Consider the following 18,541-nt stretch of genomic DNA (forward strand, 5'->3'; position numbering starts at 1 on the left):
AGTAGTACTGTTACTGCGCTGTTACTACTGCTACTATTGCTGCTGCTGCTACTAGTAGTAGTAGTACTGTTACTGCGCTGTTACTACTGCTACTGCGGTTGTTGCTGCTGCCACTGCTGCTACCGCTACTCCCCCCGCCACAGGATCTCTGTGATGTCACTCTTCCATCTTGCTCTTGATGTAGTGCCTGCGTGTCAGCAGGAACAGACAGAGGTAGGCAGGTGGCCAGGGTTCTTGGTCTGATACTGCATTTACCACATTTGATGATAACTAGCCACACACCTCAGAGCCGTGCCTCTGTTTACCCTCTTAACGGCTGTGGGTCATTTGAGTACGCCCTCCACTGGATTCCTCATCCGTCCTTCCAGTCTCCTTTTCTCTCCTGTCCTCCGGGATGCATTCTTTGCATCTAGTGTGTCTGACGTGCCCCCAAAGAGCCCAACCACACCTTTTAGTCCATGATAAAACAAGTGATCAGAGGCCTTGATGAGAAGTACTTCCCCTCTCCTGCCACCCACAACCCATGCAGCGTGTACTTGTGCACTGGAAGGGGCCCCTCCCGTGCTCCTCAAGGAGAAGGAGTGCAGTGTGACCAGGCAAGAACTGGAAAAATTGATGGGGCAATGGGGCAGGGTGGGGGCAAGGCTGGAGAAGAATGAAGACCTTCAAGGAGAGAAAGCCTGAGGAGACGTCCTGGGAGTAAGACCCTTCCAGGGTCTGGCCACACAGAGAGTGACAAGTTGCCCTCACCCTCCTGCCCCAGGTGAGGATATGGGGTTGGGTACACACTGCTTGAGCAACATCATCTTGCTCTACTCCCATCCATCTAGACAGTGGGGGTGGTAAATAGAGGCCCGGGGAGGGGGACTTACTTGCTTCTGACTTCTTCTTCTAAGCTCTAGAGAGGAGGAAGGCAGAGCAGGCCAGCAGCATCCAAAAATATAAAATCTCATATTAAGCACCTTCCACCCCTGGCCCATATGCCCAGGGCTCTCGAGTCCATGGGCCCTGCAGGGGCCTTTGTCCACTCTCTTGGCCAACCCTTCACAACCTTAGAAAGCCCTCAGACATTGTGGTGTCCCCCTGGGACAGTGTATATGGGGGCAGTGGGAATTACTCCAGCTAAAATCTGTGTCTGCTACGTTTCCTCATCAACCAAGAATATATTTCTAGTATTTACCATCTGTTGCGGCATGTTTCCTTCCCCCCTCCCTAAATATAAGATTTCAGAATGGATATGATGCTTTGGCAGATTACACAGGTACCCAGCCCACTGCAGAGATTCTAACAATCCCCCTCCCCAAAATGTGTACCCCCTGATAAGATAATACCAAAATGTCCTGGGATGGAACTGATACTCAGGTGGCAGATACAGCATGTCTGTCCTGAACCCTCATTTCTACTCCTCATGCCTGGCTAGATAAAGAAGGTGTAATTATTTTCAAATGGTGAATGGCAAGCATATCACATGCACAAATTTCTGGGCAATTTTCGCAAACCCAATAGGGAGAAATTTCCTTCTGTTATGTGTCACCCACCAAGCATCAAATGAAAGTTTTCTTAAAGATTTTATTTATTTATTTGAGAGAGAGAGCATGAGTGAGAGGGAGACGAAGACACCATCTGAAGCAGACTCTGCACTGAGCACAGAGCCTGACATGGGCTCGATCCCAAAACCGTGAGATCATAACCTGAGCCGAAACCAAGAGTCGGACGCTTAACCACCTGAGCCATGCAGGTGCCCCCATATGAAAGTTTTCTTATGCACAATATTCTTAATGGAGAAGTGCATTCTGGGCTGCCAGTGGACAGTCTCCACTGTGCTTCACTGTTATTCGCAAACACCTAGAGAAAAAACCACCTCTCACAATTGGTACACAACTCCACATCGTACTCCCTGGGCCCGAGAGAAGCTAACACTGATTGCGTATATGGCACAAGGTGTGGTAGAAGCACTATCCAGAAACACTGTAGCTGTTGCCCTGGAAGGAATGCAATAGCTAGGCATGTAGTGGTCCTACCCTCTTGCCTCTCCCCATTCAGCTCTCCAGCAGTGTCCCGGTTGAGCTAAACCTTAGCACTCAGCAGATGAGCTGGGACAGTCCCTAGTTGTTTCACAAGAGCTATGTCTGTATTATTGACTTCCTACAGGGAAAACCCTAAAAGCAGATTCAAAATGATGACTCCCCATCCCCAATCCCACCAAGCGAATCCATCACCCACAAAGTAGTCAGCACAGAAGCCTAAGAAACAGTAATCTCTTTCGTCCCTGAACATGTAACTTTTAAATACAAGAGGCACCCAGTGAGCTAATAGGCCCTGTCTGCTGACAACAGGCATAATTGCCTGCTAATGCTGCTCAGAGGCACTGACCAGTTGACTGGTTTCAATTTTAGCAAATGACAGGGTTCTAGTAATTAAAGTTGGTGGGCAACAGTGCTCAGCTGAAGCTGAGGCATATCTTTGCCCATTGCCCACAGCAGGCCAAAGGCACAGGTGAGACCCCCCCCCCCTTCTGGAGGGAGCTCAGGAGGGGAGTACTGACCTGCAGCATCTGGAGGTAGCCTTCCTGGGGGTCACAGAGCAGGGAGGAGATGCGGTGGTTGTTCCTCATGCATTTCTGGTTGTCCTTTGCAGATGGGAAAATCTGCCGGACCACGGTCATCCTGCCAAGGGCGCTGTGCACCAGATCCAGGATCTCCGGGTCGCTGATTTCCTGGGAAGAAAACCAGACCCATGCTTACTCCTGAACTATGTCTGCAAAAGACCCCTCAGGAGGTGTTGATGGCCAACAGCCCGAATAGCTGGTGCCAAAGGGATCAAGGGATTGGGCCCACGTCATGCAGTTCATTAGTTGGTTATTTATAAATAATACTCACTAACCCTAAAATGCAAACAGGATTATTCAACAGCTTTCCTGAAGGCCAGAAAAAGATATCTGGCAGTCAAACCACCAATGCATTGGTTTCCATGGGGTCAAGCTCTGAGGAACCCATGCTGTCAAATGTCATGGTAGGCATCAACTGGAAGTAAAAGCTAAATTTCCTAATGGCGGTCATCTACCTGAGAGAAACAAACCTGGTTTTCTCTGACAAAAATGTAGTAAGTTTCCCTTAGTTCTTTAATAATTAGATTTGCTTTTTTTTTCCTTAAGATCTATATGCAAATTTTGAAAATATATCCACTCATTCATTCACTCATTCATTGCACAGAAACCTACCCAATATCTCCTGTGTGGTTTGTTGTGTATTAAGCCCTGGGGAGATGGCCTAACCCCACCCAGTAAAGCTCAAGGTCTTCATAGCATGAAATACGCTGAGTGCTGCCATAAGGAAATCTAGGGGCCAGGGAAACCCATTGTGGTTCCATGGTGGACGTCTGCTAAGCTCTCTACACACATTATCTCGTTTGGTGCTCACAACTCCAGGAATTCCATGAGGTAAATCCTATTGTTATCCCATTTTCACTGAGCACTTGCGAGCAGAGAAACAGCAAAGGCAGCGGGCCACAGGGAGCTCCTTCCAGGACAAGGCTGAAGTTCAGCACTGAAGCTGAACCTGAAGGATGAACTTGTTAGGCGAAGTGCCTGTAAGTGTTATGTGGGGCAGGGGCAATGCAGAGCTGAGTTGGTGGCAGTGCTGCTGCTGAAGAAGGAGGCTGGCAGCGGGGGACATCCTGTGGCACAGGGTTTCCAGCAGAGGCAGCAGGGCAGGTGAAATCCGCCCCCACCTGCCCCCACTCCAGGCTTCCCCTGCAGAAAAGAGGAGTGGTCAGAGGCAGCCCCGGCACTGTGGGCTTGCCAGGGGGAGACAAGACAAGAAGAAAGTAACAAAACTGTTTCAAGGCTAGGAGCAACACAGGAATGACAAAAAATACAAATTAACATAAATCAAGGATATTGGAGGGGGAGTCAAGTTCAGAAAAGTTCTTGTTTACTGTCTCTCAAACGTGGCTAAATCGGTGGTTGGTTGCAAGTCAAGATTTTAACTGTGAATAACTATGTCTTAAAATAGGTCTTAAATCTTCTTTGCAGATGATACATTCTAGCTTTGAGATGATGAATTGATATAAATGGAGGTAAGAAGGTTAGAAATCACTTAAACCAGAACATAACATGTTGAAGGGTGAACTGTTAAACTATCTATTCCAGGAACTGTCTTAGGAACCTGACGTGAGCAAGAAGACTGGCCAGTTGAAACCATATGTGGATCTGGGAGAAAGGAAGACAGTAAGACTAGTATCCTTTTAGATACAGTAAGACTTGTATTCTTTTAGATAGTTCCCATGAATGTGGAATTGCAGTAATCTCAAAAAAATTAAAGTGGATCTGGGGTTGAACCACTAATCTGTATTTCAGACAAAAGACTGTTTAAGGGAAGGTGATCTTGTTGGATTGGGATCAATAGACCAGAGGTGGGGAAAGTACAAAGTGTTCACATCTCAGGGCTACCAGGTGAATGAGGCCAGAATGAACTAGGCTTCAGGAACCACAGCAGAAGCAGAGATCATAGCTGAGCAGGATGTTTGTGCTCTGCTCTTAGCTGCCCTGCTAACAGAGGCCCTGCCCTGAGCATAGGACAGTGGGGTGAGGGAAATCACATTCTGATCTAACAGTAAATAGGACTGTGGGAAAGGGCAAGGATGGACTAGTTAGCTCTCCTTGGACAAGGAATATGGAGAATTGGGGGAGGAAATTATTTTTATCTCGAAAAACAGAAAAACCATAAGGTCAGGAAGAACATAATTTGAATTATGCACAAGGGGGTTAATCAGAGCCCACACACCTTGGAGAGGAAATGGGGAGGTCACAAACCTTTTGTTTTTCTCACTTACTCTTTAATGGCAGAGCCACTGTAAAAGCTCTTTTATTAAACCTTTCCTGCATTCTCAACTTCCTGGCTGGTCAGTGGCACGGAGCACTCCCCACTGCATCTCGAGCAGGACCCTGAAACTCTGTAGGGAGCCTGACTTACATGGTGCACAGTACCTTTCTGGAAAGCACAGCCATCATCTTCCCCGGCAACCTGCAGCAGAACCTGGGGTGAGTGGCTAAGCGAGCCAAGAGCAGCCACAACATAATCAGGGTGTGGGGGGGGGGGAGGGGCAAAGCCCTCCCCTATACTGTTCTTTCTCCATTCTGCCTGCCCAGAACTCCTTGCAAACTTGGCACAGCTCAACCCTACCCATTAGCTGCCTTAGTGAGGATCTCTGCAGACCCCGCCTCCTATGGCCCAGTTCTCATCCAATCACTCTGGGTCAAAGCACACACACCGTCTCCCAGTGCACTCCTCCCTGCCCCCTGCACTTCTGCGCCCATCCTTAGCATCCAGTACAGAGACAGTTCCAATCCAAATCTAAGAATCCACAGAAACAATTCCCCCAGATCCCTTGGGGGCAATGAAAGGGTCACCTCTTCTCCCAGGGATGTGTCTTTCCCCTCGGAAAATTCCAACCCTGCATCATCAGTCAGTTCCACAGTAGCTCTGTGCCAGGACCTGTTGGGCTGTGCTGTTGGTCCCCCTGGGTCCCTTCAGTATCACAGGGCTACCCACAGGGATCCACTCACTCCCTCCTTGCTGCTATCAGCCGCTGCCTCCTGGCTTCCCACCAGGTCAGCCTCTGGACCGATGTGAAGACATCCAACGTGTGGGCCTTCCTCTGGATGCAGAGGGCAATCCAAGCAGCGAATATATACAACCCACTTGGAGAACACTCCCTTTGTCCCAGTTGACCATTCCTTCCAGATAGCGCTGCTGATGAGCAGCAGAAGAAAGACAATGTGTATATACCATGTGACCTGCACTACCCTCACTCAAGTTTGCGAGTCTGCAGCGGCAGCAATAACGCGTCATATCCAGATGCCAACTGGGATGCAAAGGCTTGAAATAAATCTCACCTTTATGACTTTGTAAGTTTATACTGTGAAATTGATCTTAGGCACAAACATTACATTAAGTATGAATAATAAAAGGATCAGTGTGCCTTCTGTCAAGCTAAGAAATAAAGTATATCCTGCATCTTGGTTGGATGCCTCCTCCCCAAATGCTTACCCCTTCCTCCTCACCAGCAGCTAACTTTGTCATGCTATGACTTATGTATGTAGCCCAAATAATGTATAACTTTGTCTTATACATTTTATTGAGCTTTGTGCAGGTGAAACTGTCTGCATGCCCCCCTGCAACTGTGTTTTAACGTAGTCATTCTCAAACTTTGCTGTGTATCTGCACTACCTTGGGAACTCGATAAAATACAGAGAGGTCTAACCCTGTCCCACTTCAACAAGCAAAGCCTCTGTGTTCTCCTTGAGCTCTCCAGATAATTACAATACTCGTGAACATCCAGATAATTACAATACTCATGAACATTCAACATTTTGTAATCTGTCCACGGTGATGGGTACAGCTTAGTTGACTTATTTACACAACTGTACCCTATTGCCCTGTATGACTATGCCACCATTTATGTACCCTAGTGTTCCTTACCATTGGAATGTCTTTGTTTGCTATTACAAAGCTTCTGTGCACATTTTTCTTGTGCATGTGTTGGTGCACTTGTGTAAGAATTTCTCTAGGGTATATACCTAGAATTAGAAGTCCTCAATAGGAGAATATGAGTATGTTCAAATTCACAAAGGAATACCAAATTTCCAAAGTGGTTGCAACCATTTATGATCATGTGTGGTAAAGAGAGCTCCTACGCCCTTGCCTCCACCTGACATGATTGTAGGACTTCCTAATATTTGTCAACCTGGTGAGTAGGAATTGGTATGTCGTTGGATTTTGATTCCACTTCTCTAATTCTTTTTTTTTTTTTTTTTTTAAAGATTTTATTTATTTATTTGAGAGAGAGAAAGTGAGAGAGAGCAAGCACATGAGAGGGGGGAGGGTCAGAGGGAGAAGCAGACTCCCTGCCGAGCAGGGAGCCCGATGCGGGACTCGATCCCGGGACTCCAGGATCATGACCTGAGCCGAAGGCAGTCGCTTAACCAACTGAGCCACCCAGGCGCCCTCCACTTCTCTAATTCTTAATAGGGTTAAATAGCTTTCATATATTTATTTATGAATCATTTGTGTTTCCTTTCTTGCATTTGTGTTTTTGTCCAGTTTCCACTGGGTTGGGTCTCTTGCATATCGATTTGTGGGACCTTTTTTTTAAAAATTCTAGATAATTCTTTGTCACATGTCATAAATATCTTCTCCACTTTCTAGAATGTTGGGCAGAACTGGTCTATACACTCATCTAACCTGGTGTTTTCTTTGTAGGAAGATTTTTATTACTGATTAAATTTCTTTTTTTATATAGGGATTTTGCTTGTTTCTCTTCCTTTGCCCTAAGTCATTTTTTCTTCTAAAAATACAGCCGTGTTGTCCAAAATTTCCAGTTGATTTGCCTATGTTGTTCACAATGTCTCTCTACTTCTTCACTCTCTCTAATGCATCTAATGCTACGTGCTCTCATCCACTGCTAACAATATTTATTTGTGCCTTCTCTTATTTTGATACTAGAAATTTATTTTATAATTTTTTTTTTTTAAGATTCATTTGAGAGAGAGACAGGGAGAGGAGAGCGGGAGAGGGTGAGCAGCAGGAGAGTGAGAGAGAGAATCCTAAGCAGACTCTGCCCAGAGCGCAGAGCCCAACACAGGGCTTGATCCCATGACCCCAAGACCGCTACCCAAGCTGAAAACAAAAGTCAGACACTCAACCAAATGAGCAACCCAGGTACCCCTAAATCCTTTTCAAAAAGTAAGTTTTGGCTTAGCTGATACTCTCTTATGAGTTTCTATGGTTTTCTATTTCATTAATTTCTACTCTTTATTATTTTTCTATTGTCTTTGGATTTATTAGGTAGCTATTTTTCCAACTTTTTAGGTATGAAGCTCAGCTGTGGAATCTTACACCTTTTGTCTTTTCTAAGAAAGTAAAGACAATAAATCTACACCCAAACATTGCTTTAACTGTGTCCCACAAGTTATACATATAAATTGTAGCAGCCTTTTTAAAATCCCATTTTGATTTATATTTCACCCATAAGTAATTTAGTACGGATTTTTCAAAAATTTCCTAACATGAGGGTATTCTTAGTATCTTCCTATTGATTTCTAACTTTAATGTACTGTGACCTGAGAACATGGACTGTATAAAGGTAATCCTTTAAAATGTATTGAGCTTTGCTTTGTGGCTTATCATGTGGTCAATTTGCGTGAATGTTTCGTGTGCATTCACCGTCCCGTTGTTGTAGGTTTCAGTGGCCTACTTTTAGGTCCATTAGATTAGGAATTAGTCTATTTCTGTCTGAATTCAGGCTATATTTTCAAAAGTTCAAAAAAACATATTTTCAGTGTTTTATTAGTTATGCACATGTGGAAGACTATAACTCCTTGCTGAATTGAATCTTTTACCATTATTTAGATATCCTCTTTATTTCTAGTAATTCATCTTGCCTCCTACTGTATCGTGTCTAATATTAATACAGTGACACCAGTTTTATTTTGGTTACCAGCTGCCTGCTCTAACTTCTTCTGCCTCTTTGCCATCCACCTTTCTCTGTCTCACACTTTAGTTGGAGACTATTAGCAGCAAAATATACTACACGTTTTTTACACCCATCTTTGACTTTTTAGTGGAAATCTTTATTTATATTGGACTATGGTTACATACATTTACATTGATTTCTATCATATTGTTTCTATTACATATCTTCCTGTTTATTTTTCTTCTTTTTTACTTCCCCTTGGAATGATTTTTCTTATTTTCATTATTTTACCCTCTTTTGGGAGTTATGTTCTCTACATTATTCTTTTCTTGGTCATCTCAGATATTTTAAAATGCATACTAAACAAAGCATGAAGTTAATCAATATTCCTACTCTCTTCTCCAAAATTTATTTCCAATTACCATCATCCCAACTAATGTGATAACAATATCCAGTATTTTCATTCTATTTTTCTTTAGGCCTTCTTATGACATAGAATTCCTATTACTTTATAGAGTTAATATCTTTCCATTTAACCAATATTTATCAATGTATTTGTCAGGCATTCTTTTCTGAACTCAAACTGTTCATATGTACTCCTAAGGTACATCATTTAGAATTTCCTTTAATGTCATTTTGTGAGTGATACACTCAGTTTTTGTGTGCTGGAAAATCTTTTTTAAATCTTACTCTTGAAAGATAAAAGTCTAAGTTGACGACTAGTTTCTCTTAGTACACGAAATTTTCTAGGACACTGTCTTCTGGCTTCCATTTTGTGCACTATGTCAGTTTCCTCCAGCTGCAATAACAAATTATCACAAATCTAGTGGCACAGAATGACAGCATTGCATTCTGTCACAGTTCTGAAGGCCAGAAGTCCAGAGTCAGTCTCACTAGGCTAGAATCAGATGTTGGCAGGGATGCATTCCTTCCAGAGGCTCTAAGGGAGACTGTTCCTTGCCTCTCGAAGCTTCTGGTGGCTGCTGGTACATCTTGGATTATAGTCACATCACTCTAATCTCTTCCTCTATAGCCATATTGCCTTCTCTTCTCTTAAATCTCCCCTTGCATCCTTTTATAAGGACACTTGAAATTGCATTTAGGGCCCACCCACGTAACCCAAGATAATCTCCCCACCTCAAGATCATTAACTTAATCACTTCTGCAAAATCTCTTCTGCCATATAAGGTAACACGGTTTCCAGGGATTAGGCCCTCGATATCCTTGGGTGCCATTATTCAGCCCACTAACTCCAGATATTAGGATTCTGTTTAACTGCCATTCCTTTGAAGAAGACTTGTGTTTGCTCCCTGGATGCTCTCTAGATTTTTCTTTGTCTTTGGTGTTCTACAGTATCATGCTAAATGAGATCTCTAGGTATGGATTTTTTTAAATTTTTATCCTTAGGTTTTCTAAATCTGGGGTTTGGTTTCTTTCAATAATTTCAGAGAATTCTAGACCATACTATCCTTTCATATTATTTCTTCCCCATCATCTCCTATTTCCTTCTAGAAATCCAGTATTATCATTCTCTCTTCCATGTGCCTTCATCTCGCTTTCATATTTTCCATCTCTTTGTATCTCTGGGCTGCCTTCTAAATAATCTCTTCACATTTTCTAGTTCACCAATTCTCTCTATATATGTGTCTACTTTGATAGTTAACTCATCCTTTATCCTTATCCTATTTTTTAACCTCAATGATCAGGTTTTTAATTGCCTGAAGCTGTTTTAAAAATTTTTTTTAGAAAACTTTTAGAAAAACTTTTTTAGAAAACTTTAAAAACTTCATTTTTAGACGGCTTTTATTCCTTGCTTATATTTTCCAGCATCTCTTTATTTTTTTTAACATATTTAAGCATACTTATTTAATAGTCTATGTCAGATAATTCTAATATCTACAGTTCACTTCAGGTCTGATTAAACTGTCCTCCCCCCACCCCAGCTCTCATTCATGGCAGTTTGTTTCCTTCTTTCCTTCCTTCCTTCCTCCTTCCATCCCTCTTTCCCTCTTTCTTTCTTTTTCTTCCTTCCTTCCTTCCTTCCTTCCTTCCTTCCTTTCTTTCTTTCTTTCTTTCTTTCCCTTTCTTGTGTGTAATCTTATTTCCCTCAGAACTTCCTTATGAATCCCTTGAAGTCTGACTCAAATTTGTATTCCTTCAGGGAATATTTGTGCTCACTTCTACAACCTACTTAGGAGCATTACCAATCTATAACCCCTGAAGCTAATATTAAACTTTCCTCTGAGCTTCGTTAGGCACCACAGGTGGTATGACTTGGGTCATAAACCTGCATGGGGCTCATCCATTCTTGAGAAAATTTACCCCCTCCACGCAACTCCAAGATCAAGAGAGAACATTTTTCTTCCTCTTCCCTTCTGCACAGTGAGTTCATTTCTAGTTAACCTTTATAATGAGAATCTAAGTTTCTAGCTTTATGACAAAATCTCTCATTAAGCCTCACATCTGATTGGTTCTTACATTGGTCTCATGAGTTCTGTGCCCCACATAGAAGAATAAAAGCTCAAGGTTTCCACAGTTTGGCCAATAGATTCAAGGCAAAACCTAAATTGGAAGCTCATGTATTTCCCAAAGTTTCAATTTTCACTTTATATCTGGCCTCTGTGGACATTACTTTTGACTGCTAAGTGATCCATTTAAAAATATTTTTAAAGTATATTATACCCAGCTTTTCTAGTTCTTTTCCATTTGGGAGTATCATTCAGGCTAATTATTCTTCCACAAAGACATACTACTAATCCTTTTATTTAGAATTTTCTTTCTTTAGCATATGACCCCACTCTTTTCCTGGGACACACACCTACCTCCCAAACTCCTCATATGTTTTGCTGTGTGACTAACTAAACCTCAGTTATCATGCTACAATTTCTCTTTGCTTCATTTGACTGTCTTTCCCTAAGTTCATTGTCATTAATATTAGAAGGAGGGCTATTTCTGAGGGGCCAAAGAGAAGTATGTACAATCTTTGTACAAATCTCCATTTGGTCAAATCCCAACTGTATTCTTCAATTATCTCCCAGTTGTATGTCCAAAAAGGTAAATATTCTACAGTTTCCAAATTATTTTGTCTGTTACTCCAGAAATATCCCCCCTGAAATATTCTGTTACCTTGCCCTCCTACAATCTAATAGCTTCCCCCCATAAATCCTCTGCTCACTCAAAAGATCATCTCTGTGAAAGATGATGGCATCTTGGACTGAGGTTGTTGCAAATGGATCATGTTTAGATAGAGCTTAAGTGCAGAACCTAGAGCACATGTTGACTGATGAGACTGGAACAGAGTGATGGCAAAGTACCACTGAATCCTTTCTCAATGTAAGAAATACTTGTAGTTCGATAACAAAAATATTGTAACAACTAAAACAAGTAGAGAAGAAAACAGGGATAGAATTCCCAGGGAACATCCATTCTTCTAGGCATTGGGACAGGGAGTGGAGGGTGGCGGGAGACTCTTATGCCTTGTAGCATACTTAAAGGAAGCTTTCTATGAAAGCAATAAAATGGGAGACCGAATAATAAAAATACTCACTCCATCTAATTTTGTACTGAACATGCACACTGAAACTTAGACCATCTTCATTTTGAGTCAGATAAATTATCAGGAAACCTCTACAAATCTCCATGTACAAAGAGCTAAGACTAAAGAAAAGTCAGACAAATTCTAAAGAAAAGCCAATCCTCACATCCTCTCAGGTGTTACTTAATCCACTAGATGAAAGCCAAACTGTCCTTCTTAGCGAGCACAATAAGGGACAGAATAAGACCTGATTGCCTCCATTCAGAAGCAACGTGTGTCTTCAGCTAGGGTCTCTAGCTGGCTTCCAGGGGGCTTGTCATTCCAAAAAATGTTAAGTATATGTGTGCATTTTCCTGTGGAGAAAGCCCATGGCTGTATTCGATTTTCAAAGAAGCCTTTGATCCCAAAAAGCTGACAAACAACCAATACTGAAGCTAGTAATTGTTCTGCTTGTCACTAACCGTGAGAAGAATGAAAACAATGAGGACACCATCAACAGGATAATTGGGAGACACAAGAGTTTTTGTGTCTGTCCCACTCAGCTGCTTCTTCCTCATTTCCATTCAGACTCTGAGGTAATAACAATGACAACAAAAGTACAACCAGAAGCAATGGGATTTATATAAGGAACTACTATGCAGCTATGAAAATCACTGGATACACTTACAGTACTACATTATTACCTGCACCATGTAGATACTAGAGGTAAGGAAAACAGACAAGAAAGGAAGAAAAGGAAGAGCAAGTTACGGAATGATACCTCGAATACAGGACATTTATAGTTAAGATACATGCAGCAGTAAAAAGAGATGTGGAGGACATACACCAGCTTCAGGAGAGTGGTTGCCACTGTGGAAGTAGAGGGGGCTAGCAAACAGATTTGCTGTCTACCTGACAGTCTTACCCCTCCTCTTCTATGCTGGAATAACCGTGTGTGAACAGGTGCCCTTCCGTCCACCTTGGGATTTGAGGTGGTGGGAGGTGATCAATCCCTGTACCCAGAACCACAGGTGCATCCTGCTTGGTCTAAGCCAACCTGGGTGTTCCTACTACTCTAGGCAGTTTGGGGAGAAGGTTCATGACTCTATTTCTGTTTGTTGAGATATGAAGGGGTTCTCCTTGAGGGATTCTGAGAAGGTTTGCTCAATCTTAAGATGACCACCAAGAAAACACAGCACCTTTCTACCTCTGAAGGTTTGAGTCATGGGGAAATTCCACTTAATGGCAGGCTGAACACACTGAACACAACCAGACAGACCAAGGATCCCAGAGGAAACTAGTTAACAGCTAAATCATCCTGCCCTGTAACCTCATGACCTACCTCTGAGCCTTCTCTAAGGTGAGATGATAAAGCCTCAGATCACTGAAGGAAACTGGATTCATATTTTTCTGTTACTTGTAGTAAAAAACAATCTGACTGACCCAGAATTTAATGGGATTTAATGTAAGCAGGTCCAGAACAGACTTCAATTATATCTGAAATGGTCAGCTTCTTCAAAATTGAGATGTCAAATATGGCAAAATTTGAACAGTGGACATGTAGGTATTTGTAATGTCATGCCCTATATCTTTTATGCCTCTTGGAAATTTTTGTTTAAAACAGAGAGAATCACTGCAGAAGTCTGACTCCATGTCTGTTTAAGTGCAAAGAGGGTAAATTTTCATAATGAGGAGAATTCTTCAAAACAGCAATTAAAATGGTAAGGATCTCCTTTTTCTAAATATACACTTTGGCAAATCCGATGCAAAACTCATGCACAAATAAGTTTCTGTCTGATCTTTAAGACTTCAGTAAACTTTTGGAACCTTATGATATCAGGGGAAATATTATTAAACATTTATATAGAGCTCTAAACTTATATAGGGCTGTGTAATCACATTATTAGTCATTTCCTTTTATTCTTTAGAAAGGCCTAGATCTATCAAACATCTGTGTAATACCAGCATTATTCCATCTCTGGAGAAATAATAAAGTTTATTTCCCTCCTAACAACCATGGTGCCAGTAATCTAAAGTTGATGATAGTAAGGAAACTTCACAGACAAAGCTGGCTTGAGAGAGAAAAAAGGAGGATTCAATAGAGTCGTGATGGAAGATTTCCTCCCAACAAAGTCAACAGGCTTTCTAGAATATCTGCTGCATTCAGATCCCTACGGGGCACTTAAGACAAGGCAAGCTAAGGCTCCATAGAGACCAGGACATCCTGGTGAGGAAGAGTAGGTGGGAGGAAGCTGCCAAAGCTTGGTGCTGGTTACATCTCCAGGACAGAAAAGGTGGCAGGAAAGCACTTTCTGAGTGGTAGTTTTGACCAGAGACACCCTGTCTCATTCATCATCCCCTAAAAGCTCATGGGGTATGCATGCGTCTCCCTGTTTTACACGGGATGTAGAAAATTGCCATAGAGGACACCCTTCCTCCCCACAGTGTGGGCCATGGGCCAATAGCATCAGCATCATCTCTGAGTTTGTGTCTCCGTTTTACACGGGATGTAGAAAATTGCCATAGAGGATGCCCTTCCTCTCCACAGTGTGGTCCATGGGCCAACAGCATCAGCATCATCTCTGAGTTTGTTAAAAAATGCAGAATCTCTGGGCGCCTGGGTGGCTCAGTTGGTTAAGCGACTGCCTTCGGCTCAGGTCATGATCCTGGAGTCCCGGGATCGAGTCCCACATCAGGCTCCCTGCTCAGCAGGGAGTCTGCTTCTCCCTCTGACCCTCCCCTCTCTCATGTGCTCTCTCTCTCTCTCTATTCTCTCTCTCAAATAAATAAATAAAATCTTTTAAAAAAATGCAGAATCTCAGGTTTTACCCTGGACCTATCTAATCAGAATCTGCATTTTGACCGTTAGGCATGCTCAAATTTAAGAAGCACTGGTCTAGGATATTATGCAGTGAAGTGAAGAGAGTGTAGGCTCTGGAATCCAATGGGTTTGGGTTCCGGTCCTGGTTTCTCCTCTTCCTGGCTGCATAACTTGGACAAGGCACTTAATTCCTCTGTCATCTGTAATTGGGTAACAGTACTTCCCAGGGGTTTGACTGAATTCAGTGACTTTAACGCAATGGGATTCAACATGTCTAGTATGGAGCCTTGCAGTGAACACTCCTTATCCTTCTAACTCAGAAGCTAAAGCTCTTCATACATCCTTTGAGGTCCAGCAAAACATGGGCCACAGCCTGGCCTCAGGGCAAGCCAGAGCAGCCCTCTTTCGGCCCTTTTCCACCCCATGGCTCATGCACATCCCTATGGGAGCTCACAGCAGACTATCTCAATCTGCATGTAGCTCTTTCCTGGTCCTCATCTCCAAGAGACCCCATGGTTCACTTGACTCCCTGCCAAGACATCAAACCAGGACTCAACCAGCCTATCATTAAACAAAATGGCCCATTAATTGAAAATTTGTTTGGCTTCCTTTATTTTTATAAGTGACACAAATGGGTTCTGCTCACAGTAAAGCGAGCATTCTGCCTGCCCTTTTTACCCAGGGCTGCCCAGGGTACAGGTGGGAGAGCTGTCCCCACATCCCACCTCCTCCATCACAGCCCCTTCCCCTAAGTGGCCCAGTCAGACCAGCTAGCAGTGAGCAGCTGGCCCTGTTTCCTAAAGACCCACACCTGGCGATGACCATAAGGTGAAACAGATGTCCCATCAGGCTCCCTGTGCAGTTCTGGGAAACCCTTCCCAGGCCTGTCGCCTTACAGGAGAGTCTGCTATCTCGCCCAGAAAGCCCAAAAAAGTCCCCTGGGGTTTTGCATTTTTAATGGCTCTTTTATTCTATTTCATTTAATTGAGTTTTTATTTCATCACATTTTATTCTATTATATTTGACCATGAGCACAAGGTGGACATCTGTCCTCCAATGAGCCAGGGGACACACACATGTCCCCAGCATTTACGGGAGACAGTCGGTAAAGCTCCTCTGGCTGTGAGTTATTTATGGATGACGGCTGGGCTGGAGTGGGCTGTCTGTGAGATTTACACACCCCTTCTCTCCTCTCCTTTCTTTCTTGTCTCTTACTTTCACATTCTCCTTTCCCATTTCCGCTCCCTCTCTTGGATCTCACTCTTCCTCCCTCCCTCTTTTCCCTACTCCCATCTTCTTCAGCCTTCCTGCTCCCAGCAAGTTTGCAAGTTCCGAATTCCCACAACCCCATGTCACTCCCCTCTGCTCAGGTAGTTTCCCTTAATTCCAAGGGCTCTGAACATCTAAGGTAGGTCAAAGCAATTCCCAGAAGTGGTTCAGTGATTGCTAACCTGACCCTCCCTTCTTCAGATGTGATATACCTGAAATATGCTCTAAGTTGGAGCCGAAATGTATTCTTCTGCAGGTCTGGACCCGAGTATTAAAGTACAAATAACTGTAGGGACAAGCTAAACATAGCTTTCTCTGCCATTTGGAGGGAAGGACAGTAGTGTAGTGCCTACACAATTCAACAACTCAGGGCAGAGTCTGAGTAAGATCTGTCCAGGTAACAAGGCTCTACAGTCATAGTCAGAAAAGTGGCCCTTCAGGCAACCTTATGGCCCCAGTAGAACACTACAGAATTCAACTGGAAAAGGGGTCTCAAGAGCTGAATAAGGTAACTCCATTTACTCAGATCCAAAATCTCTAAGGATTCTCTAGCCCTTGATTGTATATCCACAACCCTGATTCAGATCTAGGGCACTGTGAATTCTGTGTTCCCTGAACAACCAGAAGGAAATTGCAAGTGCTAATCCATTGTTCCGTCTACACTGGGCTTGGAACCAGAACTAGCTCCTTGAGGGCAAGGTATATATCTCTCATGTTCTCTTGTCTTTCTAATATTGAGCACCAGTCCTGCTAAATACTTATGAAGAAAGAAGGGAAGAGAAGGAGGAAGGAGTAAAAAGGAAAAGAGAGAAGAAGGGAGAGAGGGAGGAAGAGAAAAAGGGAGCAAAGGGGAGAAGTTCTTCAGAATTCCAAACCCAAAAAAAGGTGAACCTCAAAAATTTTAGTATTTGATGGGGTGCCTGGGTGGTTCAGCCGGTTAAGCATCTGCCTTCGGCTCAGGTCATGATCCCAGGGTCCTGGGATTGAGCCCCACATTGGGCTCCCTGCTCAGTGGAGAGCCTGCTTCTCCCTCTCCCTCTGCCTGCTGCTCTGCCTACTTGTGCTCTCTCTCTCTGTGTCAAATAAATAAATAAAATCTTAAAAAAAAAAGTTTAAAAAAAAATTTTAGTATTTGAAACTCTGACCTAAGTAATTCTAGAACATAAAGCCAGTGCTCTTCATTCTGTTAAATTTTTAAAAGCTGATCAGGGCTTCAACTTGCAGCTTACTCCCAGGCAGATATTCAAATGGAAAAATAAATATAATAGCAGCTGATCCTTCACAACACTCATTTGCTTGCTTGCTACAAACCGCTTTAATTATTTTGTTTGCAATACCTATTTGTTTGTCTCAGGAGAATATTTAAATCTGCTTTTATTTGTGCACAACTACCCTTACCACTAGCAAAATGAGACCTTATGTTTCACATTAACACTTCATGGTTTTTTAATCCCCAGGGAACTGGCAGAAAATTATAATTTTTAATTGCATTATAATTTAAAATTCTGAAATATTATTTTAAAAATTTCCAAATAGGATATGAAAATAAAATTGCATGACCCAGAGCCTGAAGTGGATGGCTCTGAAGTTCATAGCCCCATGTTTACCATATCAAAGCCCTTACATTTGAACTGGATCCAATTGTGTAGACTCAAGTGTAAAGATCTGAGACTATAAATTCAGAAGAGTAGGAGATATAGAGCATGCTAATTAACTGTATAAATTCTGACCATGATGGACTCAAAAGGACTGAAATAACTATTCACCTTAAATAAAAAACAAGACATAGGAAAGGACAGTTTTCAGGTATTAGACAACAGGCAAAGCTGAAAAGTGATACCCAAGAGAAAAGAAACAAATGAAGTGAGCGTGAACTTAATGCTAACAGAGACTTACCAGGTTGCAGCAGAGGAAGGGGAAACGTAGGCAGAGCCTGATGACCTCCATGAATTGAAGAGAGTTTGGGTTTTGAGGAGGCCAACACAATTGCAATTCATAAGGCAGAATTCTGGAGAAGAGAGAGCTACACAAAAAAATGCCCTCCAGACATCTACTGAATGTTCCCATTGAGTCTTTAGCTGACTATTGATTAGTACATGTGAGTGAAGTAACTACCTGAGTCTAAGGAAAGGACCACCTGGAAGGATCAGGTTTACCAACCCTTAATAATGGGTCAAATTAGCAAGAGACTAAAACTGTTTTTGACCTAACAAAGCTTCTGAGCAAGTCTCAAAAAATCAAAATGTTCCAAAATAACTTAACTCTGTCCAAGGGGGGAGGAACAGAGGGAGGAAGTATTTAAAGGAAGAAAAGAATCAAGCACCCAGCCATGTAAAATTCACAATGTCTGGCATCTAATCTAAAATTACCAGGCATGCAAAGAAACAGGAAAATGCTATCTATAATGTGAAGAAAAATCAATCAATGGAAACAGACCCAGAAATAATACAGCTACAGAATTA

The 18,541-nt window shown here is 42.6% G+C and overlaps 1 protein-coding gene across 1 annotated transcript in view; it reads right to left on the reverse strand.

Moving 5' to 3' along the window:
• The window catches only part of GRID1 (glutamate ionotropic receptor delta type subunit 1), a 697,236-nt gene that overhangs the window by 221,142 nt on the left and 457,553 nt on the right, over positions 1–18,541 (reverse strand). The window contains exon 6 of the mRNA XM_044916514.1: positions 2,546–2,716. Coding sequence (XP_044772449.1) covers positions 2,546–2,716 — 171 coding nt within the window. The remainder of the gene's footprint in view (positions 1–2,545; positions 2,717–18,541) is intronic.

The sequence above is a fragment of the Neomonachus schauinslandi genome, chromosome 6 (assembly GCF_002201575.2).
Source record: "Neomonachus schauinslandi chromosome 6, ASM220157v2, whole genome shotgun sequence".
Lineage (NCBI taxonomy): Eukaryota > Metazoa > Chordata > Mammalia > Carnivora > Phocidae > Neomonachus > Neomonachus schauinslandi.